This window comes from Quercus robur, chromosome 11 (genome assembly GCF_932294415.1).
Source record: "Quercus robur chromosome 11, dhQueRobu3.1, whole genome shotgun sequence".
NCBI classification, from domain to species: Eukaryota; Viridiplantae; Streptophyta; class Magnoliopsida; order Fagales; family Fagaceae; genus Quercus; species Quercus robur.
The window spans coordinates 14,672,865-14,692,666 of NC_065544.1; the positions used below are offsets into that span (position 1 = coordinate 14,672,865).

The 19,802-nt window shown below is 29.3% G+C and overlaps 1 protein-coding gene across 1 annotated transcript; it reads left to right on the plus strand.

Annotated features, from left to right (window-relative positions):
- Nucleotides 1–12,657: 12,657 nt before the first annotated feature.
- On the plus strand, nt 12,658–17,544 carry LOC126704746 (MADS-box protein defh21). The gene is made up of 6 exons (XM_050403759.1): nt 12,658–12,895; nt 16,255–16,327; nt 16,416–16,580; nt 16,826–16,867; nt 17,013–17,054; nt 17,287–17,544. The coding sequence occupies exons 1-6, from the start codon at nt 12,708–12,710 to the stop codon at nt 17,542–17,544; spliced, it is 768 nt and encodes a 255-aa protein (XP_050259716.1). The 5' UTR covers nt 12,658–12,707.
- Nucleotides 17,545–19,802: the final 2,258 nt, after the last annotated feature.

A 19,802-nucleotide genomic window follows, 5' to 3' on the forward strand; every position in this document is an offset into this window, starting at 1 on the left:
TATTTTAAGAGCAAGATACAGTATTTAGGTGTTGTTCCTTATGTTCCCATTTTAAAATTCTGTCATGTGGATTTTTCCTCATAGGATTGAAGTGTATTTTTTTAATTAAGTAGCTACATGGCTAAATCTTAAAAGGAGAACCTAAGGAACAGCACTTAAGATAATGTAACTATGTTTTGTCCTTATTTTAATGTGTTGAAGTTAATATAAAACTTTTGTTGTAGGGTGTATTATAAAGTGGGTTGTTAAAATAGACAAAGTAGTGTTTTGAATGGCTAAAAGCTAAAATTTTTAGATGCTTTGCTACTAATACTCTTAGAAAGCTATATTGGTGGGAAATAGGAAAAAATTGAGAGTTATTTTTTAAAAAAGAAAAAAAAAAGTTAATAGCCATTGGCTACAAAATGGTAATTAAAACTAGGTTTCACAACTCCTTAAGTTTTGAAATTACTACTAACATGCCCAGTCTGGACTTCCAGGCCGGTTTCTCAAAAAAAAAAAAAAAAAAAAAATACTACTAACATAAATGCATCACAAACCAATGAATAAAATTTGGTTACAAACTTGGTTGAAGCTTTAAGCCTCAATTCCTCTAAGAAGCTAACATGTTTGCAATGTAAATCATAAGTGTTGATTGGATTAAGTACAGATAAGTATGATGTGCAAACAAGGACACTTGTTAACTTTTTAGATGAAGTTGAAATCTTAACCTGCAACTAAGCTTTTAGTCAAACTTTATTCCAAAAATCAAATAAGTTATATAAATATCAACTTTTAGTCAAATATGAAAATTCATGTAGAAGAAGCAATGTTTAACATTTTGTGGTAAATTAAAATAATCAAGTCATTATGAACCTTCTAATAATAAACCAAAAATAATATAAAGCTAAAGAATTTTTTTTTTTGTTGAAAATCTAAAGCTAAAGATTCTAAATTTGCTATACGTAAGGAAAATGATAAGCATTAACTGTGCATGAATTGTAGACTTGTCGCCAAGTGTTTAGAATTCTTTCATATCTTTTTCATTCTAAGTATTTTAGAATATTTCATACTTTTTAAGTAGCACATTTTTATTCTCTTAGTTTAATGCTATGTTTGGTTGGGAAATGGAAGGGGAGGGAAGAGAAGAGGAAAGAAAAAGAGAGGAAATTAAGGAAAAAGAGGGGAAAGAAAATACTTTTTTATTTATGTTTGGACTTTGGAGATAGATGGAAAGAGAAAGGAGTGAAAGGAAATATAAATAATAATAAGAAGAAAAATAAACTATTTTACCATTTTATCCTTGTAAATTATAAATTAGTAAGGATATGAAAGTAATTTCACAAAAAAGTTAAAAAATTTCAAGGGCTTAAGAGTAATTTAAGAAAGGAAAAATGATGGGCGCCCCACAAAATTTTTTTCCCTCCCATAATTTTTTCATTTATCATATACTTTCAAACCAAGTAAAGGAAAGTCACTCCCTTCTCTTCCTTTCCTTCCTTTTCCATCAAACCAACACAACCTACCATAGAGGCAACATTAGATGATCAATGGTTCGACTTCTATTTATGGGTCAAATTTTTTCTATTCCACGAATCATTCCCTAATACTTGATGTTAATGGTGTAATCAAAGATCACAAGCACGCTTGGGATGAATTTAATATGAGGAAGTTGAATCTTTATGGTTACTCACAAATATACTATTCATGCATATATGCATTTGGAGAGAGAGATAGAGTTTTATGAATTACTTACCAAATCTAAATTCAAAGATAGTTCATGGATTTTGCATATAAATGGATCTTAGTACTTTTTAGTAGATGATTCATAACAATTTATAAAACAAGCTTCCAAACGAAAGAGTTTTATAGAACTTATGCTGATGCAGAATATTAAGCACTTTATAGTGATGTCAAAAACCAGGTGGTTTAGAGACACCTTATGAACCCTCATACACATTGAAAAACGAGTAATAGCAGACTCCAAAAATTAACTCATAAATTCATTTCTTTTATGACAATATTCAAATTGTCGTAAAAGACAGTTAATAAATAGTAATTCTTGAACATTATCAACTTCACATACATGAAGTGAAATTGGAAGTGAAGTGGATTGGTAAGGGATAATGGCAAGGTCATTAGCTTGCACTTCATCAAGACTAATGATAACTTACTCAATCATTAACACCAAAAATTTTCTTATAATTTCCTAGCCATTAATACTCTCCAACTTTAAAAATTTTCTTAGATTGAATTTACAATTTATAACAATAATTAACACTTAAATCCATATGCCTTATATACAATTTGAATGGCTAAACATCTTTCGATTCTGTTGGGTTCAAGTTACACCTAGTGTAACTCTAAACAATGTTACACCACTCAATATTTTTTAATTGGATGCGAATATTGACAAATCTACCGTTAAATTATATTATCTTCGTATATTCTTCATGCTTGCAAGCTTGCAAACTTTCAAGGTGATCAAAGATTAATAATCATGTCATCAATCAATTGCTAAAATTTAAGTTTTTGTAATTTAAAATAATGCATAAAAGATGAGTTTATGGATTAAATGGTAAATAACATCCAATTAATATAAAAATTGGCATGCATGTTAAGAACATATAGAACATGTAATTCAACAGCTGGATTTTTAAAATATTGATTCAATAATAAGTTACTTAGAAATACACCAGGTGTAACTTGAACCCAACCCAACCCAACCCAACCCATAAATATATATATATATATATATATATATTGATTTATTCTTAAAACTTTTTTTTATAGTAAACGTGGTTTAAGGATTCTTACTTTTTTTTTAAGTATGAGATAACATAAGCTAAGTGACTTTTATTTTAAGTAGTGTCTTTTGGCTAAGTTATAAGATTTAAATATAAGTTTTATGTTCTATCGAAAAAAAAATATAAGTTGTATGTGCACATATGATTTTTCACCAAAGTCAAAGTACACTTGTTGAAGTGTAATTGTTTAGCAAAAAAAAACCTTCTATAGTGTAATTAGTTTCAAACGAACATTTTTTTTTTTTTTTTTGAAAACGTTTCAAACGAACATTTGAGTAGCCATAAACCAATATTAACAAATTTAAGATTTTGTAAAGCACGAACAATAAGTAATATTAAAGTATATTAAGTTCAGACCCATATAAATAAATTCTTCAAAATTATGATGAGAGATTTAATTAATTTGAAGCGAATTGAAGAAATCAACTCGATAATGTTAGAATGTATTACTTTGGATGAAGGTTAATGCATCCATTCAATGTTAATTTTTAAGTAAGACAAGTGATATATATATGTATATATATATATATATATCGTACAACATTCTTCTAAACAAAGTTTCATTTAAGCGAAGAGTTTGTTTTGTTTTGTTTTTGTTTTTTTTTTTTTAATGTGACTTTTTTTAATACCACCCAAAAAAGTCACGTACAGGAAAGCCTTTTGAAACTTGTTGTTTCCATGTTTGCCTACTCTAAAATGAATTATAGTATAACTAATTTAGCTTTTTTTAGGGTTATGAGCACCTAAGAGATCAAGTAATTAATCAATATTTATTTTAACATAATTCATCCAAACATATAAGCTTATAATTGAAATTTGCATGATAATGTAAAGAACTATTACCTATTATACACAATATACTAAATGAAGCACTAATTTGAAAAAATAATAATAATTTTGAGAGAGTTTCAACCTATTGCGTCTGCTCTTGATAATAGTTCTTTATAATCAGATCAAGACACCAATCAATTTTTGGTGTAAACGTGAATAATTTGAAAATAATATATAAATAAAAATACTATTCAAAATGCACTATAAAGTAAACAAAATTGGATTTATATGTTGCACAATTCATATTATATTTAGGGGTGTGCATGGGTTGAGTTAGGTCATGTTGTAGTATTTTTTTCATTCCAACCTAACCTTTTTGAGTTGAGAAATTCTAATCCTAACCTTTCACATGTGTACAAACTAACCCAACCCCAACCTTGTAGGTCGAGTTAGTTCAGGTTAAGTCAGTGTGTTGTACTTAGATGTTTTATGCATTGTAAAAAAAGGTAGGCTTCTATCAACTATTTAATTACTTTTCTTTCAATTAATTATTAAAATTTGCAATATTTACCTAAATTATATTGTGAATCTCAAAATTCACCCAAATTAAATCTCAAAAATATCAAAATAAAACTAAAACAATAAAATAAGGTTAATAACAGATTTTTTTTTTAATCAAACTATCTATCACAATTTGACCCCTATATATATAATCAACCAACCTACAAAAAACCAATCTTAGGCACTAAGGGTACGTTTGGTACATTGTAATGATGATTATATAGGAATAAGAATAAGTATTACAAATAATACAAAAATGTTGTAATGGAATAACTATTACTATTCAGTTATTTGGTGGCAACACAAAAATAGAACCCTAACTCTTGTTAAATGAAAACATATTTAAATCAAATTTCCTAAAATACCCTTATTTATAAAATTACATTTAAAATCTAACTTAGCATCTTAATCTATATAAATTGAACAATTTTATAATTAATATATATTTCTTTTTTTCAAACTTCAAAATTAATAACTCCATAAATGTTATAAAAATAAAAAATAAAAAAAATGAGAAAAAAATGATAACACCTTAAATTTTAACTCGTGTTTCTATGCAAGATGTATTATTTTGATAATTAAAGTTCAGTTGTTGGAGCCGAGCCATAGACTGACTAGTGAAAAATATTTTTAATACAGAAATTATGGCCTAAAGAACCGTAGATTGATTCTCAATATATAAAATAAATAATAAAAAAGAAGAAGAAGATGAACAACAACAATAATATCTTAATAAAGAAATATTGTTTTATGAAAAACATAGTCTATGATTTTCAGATTTTGTCAAGTTGTGGTTTTCATATTTTCTCAAGTCCTTATTGAATTTGAAAACCATAGATTAATATGGCAGAGAGAGAGAATTAAAAGGTTGAGGGCGGCGGCATGGAGGGGGCTTTTTGGAATTTTCCATATAAGTGAATTAGGTTGGGTCAAGGAATAGGAATTACATGGCTTTTGATAAGGAATGATTATTTCTCATTTTAAAGAATAGATATTTATCATGAATGACTATTTCCTATATTAGAAATATAACCAAACAACTAAATAGATATTCCTTAAGAATATCTATTATATTACAGTGTCTATTACAGTTTACCAAACGTGCCCTAAATTTGGTCAAACCGATTTCGTCAGGTTGATAGATTAAATGCACACCTTTAGCTATAACATGCACACAAAAATAAAAACAAATTTTTGAGTCACATATAAAAGCAGTTACATAAAAGCTAATACATCAAAATAAAGGAACACTTTTTATAACTGCTACATTATATAAGAGAAATAACAAGCCAAAATGACATATTCAATTTTGACTAGTTACACTAATTTCATGCCTAATTTTATATGTGGAAAACAAAAGGAGTAGTAGTTAGTGATAATTATATTAATTGCATGAGAAAAAAAAAATTATTATAAGAAGGGGGAGAGAAAGCATATAAACTTCATATATGCTTTTGAGAAATAAAAGTGGCATTATTACGCTCTGTTTGTTTCGTTGGAAAACCTTCTGTAAAGATAGTTTTCCACATTTTCCAGTGTTTGGTAGCACAAAAAAAAAACCTGATCAATGGAAAACTATCTTTGGTCAACGGAAAACTCTAATAAAAATAAAGCTTATTTTCTATAAGCTGTTTTCCAAATTTTTTTTTTGGAAAACAATCTCTCTCTCATGTGTTGCATCTCCTATAAATATTATCTTCGTCTATAGCCGTAGGAAACATAATTTTTTGGTGCCTTCTCTCTCTCACGGTAAGTTTTCTCACTTTTTCTCTCTTCAGTTTGCCTTTTCTCTCCTCACACCCTCACCGTCACTAACTCTAGTCTCTCCTCTTCCCATAGATCTCTCTCTTTAACTGTCTCTCTTCTCTCTTTTCTCCATGTTTCTCTTCCCCTCTGTAACATAATTCTCTGATTAGATTTTTCTCTACTTCACTGATCGATTAATAGCTCCGACTTGCAAATGAGAACAAATTTGCAGCGGTAATTATTTCATTCCTCTCTACCAAAATCCCAATTCTTTGCTTTGAATTTCAAGCTTGATTTTCTTTTTTCTCTAAGAAATTTTAGGTTTGATGGATTCCAAGCAGAAGTTACTTCTTTTTCGTACATAAAGTGCAAAAAAATAAAATTTAAAAAAAAATAATAGAAGAAGAAGAAGAAGAAAGAATGAAAGAAGTAAAAGATGAAAATTTTAAACATAGTACCTATATTGCTCTAAATTGCTTTTACATGGGACAATCTTTACCGTGGACTAATAATATTGTTATATAATGAATGATAATTGTTAGGAGAATTGCATTTGTTGGCAAATACATTTTTTGTTGGCAAATACTATGTAGTGATGATATATTATGCAATACATTATGTAAATACATAATTTAGAGTAATATTGAAGACTTGTGGATGATCATAGTAGACAAATGGTTGATGTGTGTGTGTGTGTGTGTGTGTGTGTGTACGTACGTTATTGTCTATATATATGAGCAAGATGAGTGGTAGAGATCATGAAAATTTGACAACTAATTAATTTTGATTGTATCTATTGTCAAAATTTTAGATTAATTAGTATGAAAACCAAATTCATTCATGGTTTTTTATTTATAATGATTACATTAGTTAGTTTACATAATATACATGTTTTAAATTATACAAGAAATATTTTTAAAAAATTGCATACCAAACACCAAAAAACATTCTCAAGCGCATTTTCAAGGTCGTTACCAAACACTGGAAAATAAGACAGTTTTCTAGAAAATGCTCTTTGGAAAATGAATCATTTTCCAGAAAACGTTAATGCTGAAACAAACAAAGCGTTAATCCAATTTGGTCGTATATAGGATATGTAGTGCATGTAAACAATTTTTGGAAAGTCCATATTTTAATTTGGTTTGAACTTTGACCTACTCTGGATATCTTTATCTTTCAAGATGGCTAGTATTCTTTTGAAGTTTCTCGCGTAATTAAGCTCTATCTCTCAATTAAAACAAGTTCTCTACCTGTAATGAAACAATAGAGGGCTTTTAAATTTAAATACATGCATGGAAGAGTTATATACAAGTAAGAGGTGTGCACAACAAATAAATTGCTATACATACAAAAAAAAAAAAAAAAAAAAAAAAAAAAAAAAGGGGCCTGAGCCCATTAATGGACTAGGAGTGTATAATGAATATCCATTAACATATGTTACGTATCATCTCTAATCTCTTGTTGGAATTCGACTTCCGGCTTCATATTAGAATCCAAGACCAACTAAGAAACAAACTTTTATAAAATAAAATATAAAAAGTCCACCACATAATATAACCATGCTACGAATGTATAAATCAACTGCATCTTCTTGTAGGACAAAATTTTTATTAAAACCAAAAACTATATAGAAAATAATATTAAAAGAAATAAAGCAATTCCTTTAAGATTTTTTATTTAAAATTTCTGGTATATATTTTAAATAGGAGTAATATTTTAAATTTTTTGAAACCTTGGTAATTGTGTTTTACTTAAAACAAACTATATTATTGTGATAGCACATCCAATTGTGAAAGCATGCCTTACCACGTGTAACAGTTACATGGAGCCCACATATTGTAAACATAATGTTTAATATCCAACTGCATCTGTTAAAACAAAAAATTAAGTTAGATTATTAAAATAAGATAAATAGTGAAACTTTCTCTTAAATTTCAAGGGACTTTTGGTTAATTGAAGTAGTTCTTTTTAACTTTTTGAAACATTGGCAAAAAATTACTATATCTATAATATTTTCACAATAAATCGTAAGTGATAAGTTGTTAATGGTTTTAATTTGAATTTTGAACTTACTACTTAAATTACTTTTTTACTCATCAATAACAATCTATCATTTAAGATTTTTTTTTTTAAAAAAATACTTATTATTTAAAATTTGTTATGAAAGTATTGTGCAAATATTGTGGAAAAAGTATTTCTCTCAGCAAAAAGGTTTTTATTTTGATACATGCTTGAATTCAAATCACTTATTTTCAATAAAATCTCTAGAGGTTAATATCTTTCCTTTCCTTTTAGGGGTAATATTTCTTGTGTCAAATTGCTTTAAACTATACAAGATTATATAAAAAAATATAATTTCCTTTAAGATACTCACCTGTTATAAAGGAAATTCACATTCTTACAGAAGTGGGGTTGAGGGGGAATCCAAATTCTCCTAACATCTGATTTCCTACTGTAATTTGCAACCAAACATTAGAATCTTTAAACATTCCTGCAAATCCTAAAATATTACCCTATACCAAATGTCACATTAAGTCTCATTTTTTTGGTGGGTTTCTCGATTGTGTACACAGTGGCAAGACCATAAAAGTGCAAAATTACACTTTGGTGAAATTTTCATTTCAGAGTCCGTGGTGAGTATGAATCTCTAAATGCATAAAGTAACATTATATTAATTAATTGATCTTACCCAGCTGGCCTATCATGTCTATGTAAACAAAATTATAAATACAAAATACAATGATTTCATAACATTCCTAAATTATCCTAATTCACGTCACAAATAAGCCAACCGCAATTTGTAATTAATTTTTTTAATGATTCATGTGTAAGGTGTTTGGCTAATTTAAAACTATTGTGAATTTGTTATGTTATTAGAATAACTCAATACTCTATTTTGCCCACTGTACTTTTCCCTATATATAGTATCCCTCTCTTTATTCCTTCTTGTTTTACGTACCAGCTAGAAAGCAAACTTGTCACTCAATTCAATAAAAATTATGCTTAAAAAGAGTAGAAAAACTTGAAATTATAAAGTTAAAGAAGAAGAAGGAAAAAAATAAAAGCTGAAGCATATTATGGACGTATATACTTATAGTTAATTTCATATCAAATTAGGTGGGTACTTCGTGTTCAATGTTTAAAGGAAAAAATTGCCGAAAGATGTGCAAACCAATGCTTGAGTAACCTAATGATATAGAATTCTATCAAATTTAAGAAAATAAGTTTTTCATCATAGGCACAAAGCTAAAATAGCACAAACAAATTAAGTACCACCAATGATCATGTCTGATAATAAAATTTTATTCAATAGAAATGGCACCTTAGAGTGTGTATATGTAGTGTAGGTGTATAATATTTTATCGTTCAATCATGAACTAGGCAAATTGCGGTATTTTTCCATTTATGCAGTAAGACAAATTAACTTAAACTCCATCACTATATTTCTACTTATTCTATTATCGTTCCAATCTCTTATATGTCTCTCATTCAAAGCTTGGGTCTAGTGCATTGGACCCATCAAGATTGTGACAAGCTTGAGACTAGTGCATTGAACTCATCAAGATTGTAATACGTTGCCATTAGTAAACACGTGTCATCATCTCAATATACTAGTCAAATCCTTCTTTCTCATGCCTCCCCCATGTCCTTGTCATAGCTTTATTTATCGTAGAACATTATTAAAGTTCCGTGCTTTTTATAGGTCTTCGCAGACCATGTGAAATCTGAAGATGGGTAGGTGAAATAGACGTAAAACAGATTCCAGTAACAAGCAGACATATTGTTCTTTTATTCTTTCTATTGGTGGTTCTGGTTTAGCTATCATGGCTTCAGCTAGCCCAGTGTCATGTTTCACTTTCAACTTTGAGAGAAACATGACCCTTTCATGACATTTGTATGACAAGTATTTTATTAGGTTATTTTGAAAGGGTTTTAAATGTTCTTAAAATATTGAAACAAGGAAAACCCATCTCTGATTTTGTCAGAAAGAAAAAAATTTAATTTTGTTCTCTAAACTGTCAAGTCTAGAGAGAGAGAGAGAGAGAGATGACCAAAAAAAAAAAAAAATGGAAGTCTCCTAACAAGTGAAGTAAGTTTCTAATTAACTACGGTTTGTTGCTGTGATGTGTGGAAAATTGCATTCTCAAAAGTCTAAATAATGTCATATGGAAATAAAAAAATTCGAGATGGAAAAAGATACAATTTCCACTAAATCCATTGATATATTTCATAGGCACAACACTAGTAGGTCACGTTATGAAGACAAATATCAGTTTAGCCTATGATAATACGTACTTTACAAATTTACAATTGACTAGCATATATCATATGTGTTTGCAAAAATAATGATAAATTTTTATTGGTCCTTTGATTGTTAGAAATCAAATTATTCATTTGGTGAACTCCAGATATATTTACGTGTGGAAAATTTTGGATGAAGACTGGGCTTTACTCCATTTAGATCAACTTGGAAAATGGAAACGTGTAGTGCAGATTATGTACATAATTATAGAAAGGTTTGGAAATATGAGAATTTCACCAAATGTCATGTTCAGACTTAATTATCATTATTATCACTACCATTAGTCATATATTCTTTTATGTAAACCCGTGTTGACCCTGTCTTCCATATAAAAATGACCTAATGACTTTGGTTTAATTAGTAACATAAATTTTGTGATGTCTGCTAATAAAGCTATCAGACAATCATGATCCGAAACACACAAAATTGAGATTTTAAAACTCATCATGCAATTATTCAAAATCAGCTAATATTTTGTGTTCTTTTTAAGTATTTTCAAAAGTTTGAAACTAAAAGTATATGTCATATTTATCGAATCCACATGTATTGGACCTTGAACGATTTCTAAAAGGAAAAATGATATACTCTTCTTGCACAAATACACTATCTTTCAATGGAGATTGTGTGATAATATAACAATATGTTATGGGAAAAGGGAAGGTCAAGTTATTAGTTTCTTTGTATTTTCATGGAAACCACCCAAAGCAAGGTCAAGTTTTTGACATACAATTCATGCGCATTGGAGAAATCGAATAAAGTGGTAAGTCTAATGTTCAGGCTCTATAGATTATTAGCACCATCTTCTTGAAATGGTTTGACACGTAATTGACTAATGGTTAAGACATAAATTCTCTTGATATTTTTAATCTTGTATAGCATAAAATATTGCATACAATAAGTCTAATGACACCTCCATTGAAAAAAAAAAATCCCAAATTTTTTGTATAATTATTCAATCAAGCGACATATTGTGATTGATATATAATAAAGATCATGTCAATAATTATTTTTAATGCATCAATCACTACTTATAGAACAAATTTTTTTTATAATTAAAAAAAAAAAAAATGTGAGAATAGTTAGACACAAAAGGGAAGGTATATGCTTTGTCAATTCTTGCGTGTGGCTAGGAATTTTGAATTGGGGAATTTGAGGAACAGTAGAATTGGTACTGTACCTAGATTTTCTACCATTTCCCAATTTGGAAACCTCTAATAAGGGTAGGTCGCTAGGTTGGCAAAGATAGAGTGGTCCAAAGGGTGTGGTGGTTTACAGTCATGATATGTCATAAACACTTTTTGTTCCTATTTTCATTGGAAGACAGTGAAGGAATAATACTTTTATATGCAAGTACTGATATGATATTTACAGGAAATTACAGAAATGCCAAGATATTCATAATATATCAGACCAAAAAAAAGAACTAAAACCATGGAGACTAATAGAACCAATAACCATTGCAATCTACAACACCTATTTGCTCCCTAAAGATTTCAGATTTTTACCATATAGAAAGAAAGCAGCTTTTATATAACTTCACGTACCATTTCTGATAAATAAAGTACTTTTTTTTGTTGGAAAAAAATAAATAAATAAAAGAAATTGCAAGTCTTATAATCATCTTAAGAAATAAGAACCATACATATATATTCACCAAAGCAAGTACTTCCTTGTCAAAAAATAATAAAACAAATAGGTACTTAATGCTTGTAAATTTTGTCTGAATACATGTACTTTCATTAATTCTGCTGTGATTTAATTTCTTTTACAGTTCTAATCAACTCTTTAGTGAATTGTTTAGTCTTATATCAAACTTCATAGGTCAATATATGACCTATGACTTGGTCAAAATTACGTGTGGAATTTTTCATTCCAGTAATCACACAATTAATACTTGAACAAATTAAGACAAATTAACATCACATGTACATGTGATGAACATTTTTGCAAGCACAAGCATTTCTCTCTATAACACACACAGTCACACACACACTAAAAGAGAGACTACTTGATTCTTGTAAGATAGATATTTCTGTAATATTATACAAAAAGATGGACCATTTGGAAGGAATGTCACCTATATAGTATTGGGTTGGTCTGTTCAAGCTACACGCTTCAAGCCAAACATCCAAAAAGCAAAGGAAGAAAGAAAGGTACTAACCCTTAGCATTGCTTTCTTTTCCTTTATTCAACACACACTCACTCACTCACTCTCTCTCTCTCTCAATTTTACATACTGCAAAAATTGCTAATATATGTCACCATTAGGGTTTTTAGAACTATGTGTTCACATGGTTTGATCACAATTCCTTCATTCTACTAGGCCTTTGATTAACTTTCATAGGAGGGGAAAAGAAGAAAAAGCATCAAAGTAATATATATAGCAAATTTGTTCCACAAAAATGTAACATGTATGCTTGTTATTCCTAGTGGCATTTTAGAACTAATTGATTGATTACTTTATCTTTTTTGTGAACCAGGAATTTGAGCATTAAAAGGATAAAAATCCCCTTTTTTTTCTGCTTTCTCTAACAAGGAAAATGGGACGGAGAAGGGTGTCAATCTCAAGGATAGAGAACCGAACCACAAGACAAGTCACCTTTGCAAAACGAAGAGTAGGGTTGTTTAAGAAAACCCATGAACTTTCTGTGCTGTGTGATGCCCAAATTGGAATCATGGTCTTCTCAAGCTCTGGAAAGTTGTATGAGTACTGCAGTGACGCATCTGGGTAAACCTTTAAATCTTATATTTTTAATGTTTCTTGCTTCATTTCTTGTTTTGCTAGTTTTGTTTTTATGGTTTTTGTTCTTTTTTGTTTATAGTATCTCAAAGTGAATAATATTGCAGGTTTTGTTGATCTTCAAAATGGGATATTTTTTCTGTGTATTTGCTTATGAGATTCTGAATTTATAATTTTCTATCATGTTTGAAACCATGCACTTCACATCTTGTCTTTTCTTTTGATAAAAGTTTTGGCTTTGGTCTCTTTAGCTGTTTTTCCTAAATGTTAAGGCTAGGGTTTTCTCAGTTCATCAACTTGGTCTGGTTCGTCTCTCTCTCTCCATGCCATTATTTTGTCAGTTTTACAGTTATAATTTGACCAGCTGATGATTGCCTTGACCTAGCCTAGCTAAGCTGCTCCATGCTTTTTTGGTTCCGGTATTTTTATAACATGTTACTTTTGCCTGAGGCAAATACATGATGATTATGAATTCATGATCTCAAAGTTTAATTAGTCGTTTCAGATCTCTACCACAGTTGGATATATTTTTCTGACTTCTGTATCGATCTTCTTGACTTGTAATTTTGTACTGTTATAACATGATCAGATTTCTATGTTCCATGGAATTTTAATTAATTGGGTAAATTAACTTAGAGATATATATATATATATATTTTAGTAGATAACTTAAGTTAAAATGTAGAGAGTTATAGCCAGCCCCAAAAAAATGGGGACTAGGTTTAATTGTTGTTGTAGTAATATATATTTCTTGGGGAAAAAATATTGGCCTACATTTATGCTCACTACAATTAGTATTTTAGATAATTTCTATAAAATAAAAAAGCAGAATGTGCGAGGATTTATGATTCGGTACATGCTGCATGCAGACTCATTTTTGTGTAAAATATGGAAAGAACCCTTTTCTTTTTCTTTTCTTTTCTTTTTTTTAAGAAAAAAAAATCTTTTTTACATAATATATATATTTTTTAGAAAGAATTTTAAATTATAGCGTATACCCCTAATGATAGCCTTTTATCATCAAATTAAAATATTATTCAATTTTTTTTTACGCATATATATATATATATATATATATATATATAGATTACGTAGGCAAGAGCAGCTCTTGAAATCAGGATTAGAATCTAGCACCGAAAAGAAAATAGGTCCATCTTTTGTGGTTCAGATAAGTTCTTTTCTCTTTATTGTTCTTTCAATTTAATTTCCACGTGTCAAGCTTCTTGTGAAACCAAGTGGCTTTAATAATGACACAATATATTCCAACTTACATCAGAGAGCGACCATGTTAGGATCAGTATTGGTAAAAGGTAATCTTTATTTGGGACCTTGAGAAAGTGTGGTATATGACTTTTGAATTTTTTTTTTTTTTTTTTTAAATACCAGATAAAATTTCTATTATAATCTAATTTAAGTGTATATATGTGTGAAATTTCCTTCTGAAAATTTGAACCACAGCCGTTATTCCCACATCCCACAAGCACTTATACTTATGAAGTGACTAACACATCAAGGGTATGCAGGGATGACTTTTGAATTTTGATATAACCATTGTTGTTGTGAAGATAATAGTTATCATTATTATTTGTCCAATAAATATGATTCATCCAACTTTTAATGGGTCATTTTATACTCCACTAACTCTAATGTGTCATGTGTCTATTTAAAAAAAATTAAAATACAAAAACAAAAAAAAAATCAAAAATTTTTGATTATATTATAAGAAAAGTGAAATGAACATATAACAAATTGTGATTGGTAAAATATAAAGTGGAACATCTAAAATAAAATAGAAGATTTCTATTCTTACTCGTCACTAGAAAGATTAGAATTTTTTTTAAGAATCTAGAAAGATTAGTATTTGTTTGTGGAATTGAACTAAGATTTATGATATTATTGGTTCAACTAAGGACTTTATAGTATGATATAAGAATTGATCTCCTGTACTTATTTCTTCCACAACTTTTTTCCTTAATATACTTCTTTTTAAAAGGTCAAATATAAAGAAGAAAATAAATATTTAGAGAGAGAAGGAGAGAGCAGAATTAAAGGCTTACATGGTTCAATCTAGTTTTACTATTTTGTATTGTACATGTATTATAAGAACTCAATATAGAGTATATATACACACAATGATTGACCTATAGGGGCTATTGATTATGTCTTAATCAAGACATATCAGTTACCCTTGATTCATGTCATAATAAAAGGGCTATGACTTAATTAGGTACAAAGTAAAACATAGAGGGCAAATATACTAAGTCATATAAAACATGTGCATATACTAACATCTCCTTCAAACTTATGGTGGAATCTTAAGTTTGGAATTGTAATCTAATGAATGAAACCATGAAGGCAAATGACAGAATTAGATGTAAAATGGACCAAATCGACAAAGAATAGGCCAGATAAAAATGTAGAATGAATTGAGAGCAATTATGATGATGGCAATGGACAAAGACGACTTATGAATGTCGACTACAAGGGCCTGAGAATGGTTGTACTAGTGAACAAGGAGTGGTTGCTATGGTTAGAGATGCCACACTTATGGCCGGAGGAACGTTGATGGATAAAGAAGTCGTGGTGATGCATGGGAGTGAGTGACAGAGATGAAGCATAAGCACAAATGAGTGACAGCCCAATTTGTGTGACTTGGAAGCCTTAAATGGGAGAAGGAATCGCAAAATTAGAATCTACACACGTACGCGTGAAAAGAAAGTTATAAAGTGCCCTATCTATAGAGAAAAGTAGATTGTGAAAGATATTTTGGGACAATAGCTAACAGTGACTAGTCCAAGCTTTAGTTAGTTTTGCTAGCCCGTACGATGGTTAGTAGTGACTGAGCCGAGTGATGCTTGATGGTGGGCTACTTGAACCCTATTGAAAATTATAGAAACTTGGCTCTAATACCATATTAAAATAATAAAAGAAAATAATAAATTTGTAGAGAAAAGGAAAGAGCGAAAGTAATGTAGCTTACAAAATGTAGCGACCTAGAATCATTCAGTAAATTAGATATAGCTCTATGTCCTCTATTGCATCCATTTCAGTAATGATAATTTCTAAATCAATAGATTTTAGACTCTAATTTGTTAAGAGTGAGACAAAGTGCAGGGCTTTCATTTGATTACTGCTATCTAGAATGTATTTTGATATTTTATTGATTCCCTTAAGACATCTGATGTCAAAATATTTCTCGTGGAAAATTGTTTTCAGATATTGCCATATTTCCATGTTAATGGGTTTTTTCCCCAACCAACCCATAATACAATTATATTCAAGATCAATTTTTTTTTTTATTATTATTATAAATATTCAAGATCAATGTTTTATTTCTATTACTACAGAATGGAACATATCATAAGAAGGTACAAGATTGCAACAGGGACTGATCAAATTCCAGAAAGCAATGACCAGCTGGTACGTACATCGCATCCCAGTTGTAATAGATTATAAACATGACTAAACTACGTTAAGGTTCTTAGGTTTGTCTCTTTACTACGTGTAGGAGCAGATTCATGGTGAGTTGAAAAGGATGCAAAGAGAAACCCTGAGTCTTGAATTGAGTTTGCAACGTTACACTGGTGAGGACTTGAATTCTGTACAATTTGGAGATTTACATGAACTTGAGCAAAAGCTGGAAAACTCAGTCAACAAAGTTCGAGAAAGAATGGTATAGTGTTTTTAAATATTCTTATGGGCTTAATTAGCAAATATATATATATATATATATATAGAGACAATTTGAATCACATCATTTTATTGCTTAACATTCATTATGGAAGTTATTAAGTTCTAATTGTGTTAAAATTATACATGAAAGTGTTGCCTAATATAAGTTTGAGAAAGTTGGCTAATATTAGTGAGTGTGTTTGACATAATCTTTTTTTTTTTTTTTTTTCATACTGGAAATTACAGTTCGAGCTCTTACAACAACAGACTGACAATCTTCGAAGGAAGGTAAATTGTGCAATCTGTAAAATCATCTCTCTCTCTCTCTCTCTCATACACACACGTACCATTATTATTATTATTATTGAACCTTTGTCATCTCATTACCTTCTGTTATATCTAAACATTAATAATCCTTCTTGTTCACATTTAGGGGAAAATGCTTCACGATGAAAATGAAAATTTGTACCATCTGGTGAGTGTAATTCTTATATGAGCTTATATAGAGTTGAATGCTACTTAGTTGTATCATGCATGGCCCCCGCGCATGGATTTGGCAAGAAATCCATCATTCTCTCAATCAATTAGTACTAGAGCCAAAAACATTTTTACAATGGCAGCTCTTGTTTTTTAAGCTTACTACTAGCAGACATGATGAAACTAATAAAGACTAAAATTGTTTTAATTCTTTATCATTGCAGAATCAGCTTAAGGAGAATCAGGTAGCTTTGGATCATCAGGCAGAATTGGATCAACATCAGCAAATGACCGTGGTACATAAGACTGAGGATCGTCGACACGTATTAGAATCATTCCCATTCTCTGGGGAAGAGCAACCTAGTAGTGTTCTTACTCAGGCAACCTTGCCTCCACTCTTTAATCCATATCGTCTACAGCCTACTCAGCCCAACCTTCAAGATTTCAGTCTCCAACTCCCCGACTATGGTACTTCAATGTCATCATGATGAACTTATTCTCTTTAATATTTGAGTCAAGCTAGGTGGTTTATAAATTGACAAAATAGTGTTCATTTTGTTGGGCTCTAATATATACATATATAGGTGTAACTTTAAACAATGTTACACCATTCAATAATTTGTTATTAAATTAATATTTTGAAAATTCAACTGTTGAATTACATGTTCTATGTGTTATTAACATACATGCCAATTTTCATATTAATCGGATGTTATTTACCATTTGATCCATAAACTCATATTTTATGCATTATTTTAAACTACAAAAATTTGAATTTTAATAATTGATTAATGACATGGCTATTAATTTTTTATCACCTTGAAATTTGCAAGTATGGAGAATGTATGAAGATAATATAATCTAACGATGGATTTGTCAATATTCGTATCCAATTAAAAAAAATTGAGTGGTGTAACTAAGCAATGTTACACCAAGTGTAACTTGAATACAAATTTATATATATATATATATAATTTAAAAAAAAAAAAAACTTTTTTGTTATAATCTTTAAACCTTTTTTGTACTATTAGCATTAGTGGTGGAAAGTGTAATTTATAACCTATTATTTTTAAGTAGAACATGTAATTCTGAAAATTTCGCAAAGAGGTATTAGAGATTGTTAATGAAAATCTATCTTTACCCAAAGTACTGATTAAGATTTTACAAAAAGACCATCTTTCATTAGAGTAAGTACTGCAGTATTTCAGTGATCACAGAGTCTTCAGTTCACAGTCCTAGCTACATCATCCATTCAATGCAATCGTTAATTTGTTTGTAAGTTGCATATTCATCTATTATTACTTACAGTCATATAGATATATATAACTAATTAAAGTTTGCATTTGCACCTTTTTGCAGTTTGACAATGACTGGTAAGAAGGCTTCTGGTTGGAGAGTTGGCTTGTATCGTGTTGGCATAACATGATGCATATAATTTCCTTTTAACGTACTTATATATATAGAGAGAGAGAGAGAATAAAATGTGTTTCTGTAAGTACTTAATATGGATGTTTCTTTCTATGTTGTGTTTGTGCTATAAAGAATGATGAGGATATATGTTTGACCAATAATTAAACAAGTTTAAAACTTATTTTATTAATTTGATATCCTTTATGAGAAAAATCATATTCAAATTCCTCTTCCCCACTTCTAATAATTGAATTAAAAAATAGTTAGAACACTTTCATAAAACGCTACTTGATTAATTACCATGTGTTTCAAACAAATATAAAGCCATCTTTTACAAGTTTAATTCATTTTTACATAGGATTAGTTTTAAAATGTAGCTTAAACAGTTTTGTGATTTATCAAACATCCTTTGGTTTTCAATAGGATTGATTATTTTGGTTCTTCACACCATAGCACAATCGTGTTTATACTTTTTTTGGATATTAATATTTTATACTACCTTAAAATTAACACAAATGTAATATATTAAGAATTGATTTTATATGTTTGAAACTAAACAAATTTAAAACTTACTTTATTATTCAGACGTTAGCTAAGTTTTGTGTTTTTGCAACGATTGGCTAAATTAAATTAGTTCAACTCTTAACTGGTTTTGAGAGTTGAACTAATTTTGATGCAGTTCGTCTAAAGCCTAAAATGATTGAGTTTTTAGCCTTTTATTACATTGATTCTGTATGTGAAGAAAAAGATTAAGAATCAGTTTCATATACAAACTGTGTTAAGAATCAATTTTACATCTTAGCTATTGAGAGGGGAAAAAAAGAGAGGAATTTTACAAATATTATCCATGAACTTTGAGGTTAGTGTAAATTTGGTTTTTGAACTTTCAGTTTGAACAATTAACTCCTAGACATTAGTTATATAGCAAAACAATATAGAGGCTACATAATGCACTTTTTCCAATGTTTTCTTAGACCCCTATCCTCACCAACCAACAAATCACATTACTTGTTTCTCAAAAAAAAAAAAAAAAAACAAATCACATTACTTCTGGTCCACTAGAGACAATGAGATCCAGATGATGAATTAGGCACATTGTCCTTTTAGGTTATATTGGGGTTGCCGGTATGTACCTATGCTAAATTGCAATTTATCAACTATTTTCAAAATGGTTTCCAAATCCTCAAACTATATTTTTTTTCAAGGTTTTAAACATACAAACAACAATAACAACAACCAAGTTTTAATCCTAAATTCTTAGAGTTATTTATAGATCCTCAACAAATGAATAATAGTCGGCCGCACTACACACATATAATTTTTTTTTTTTTTTGTT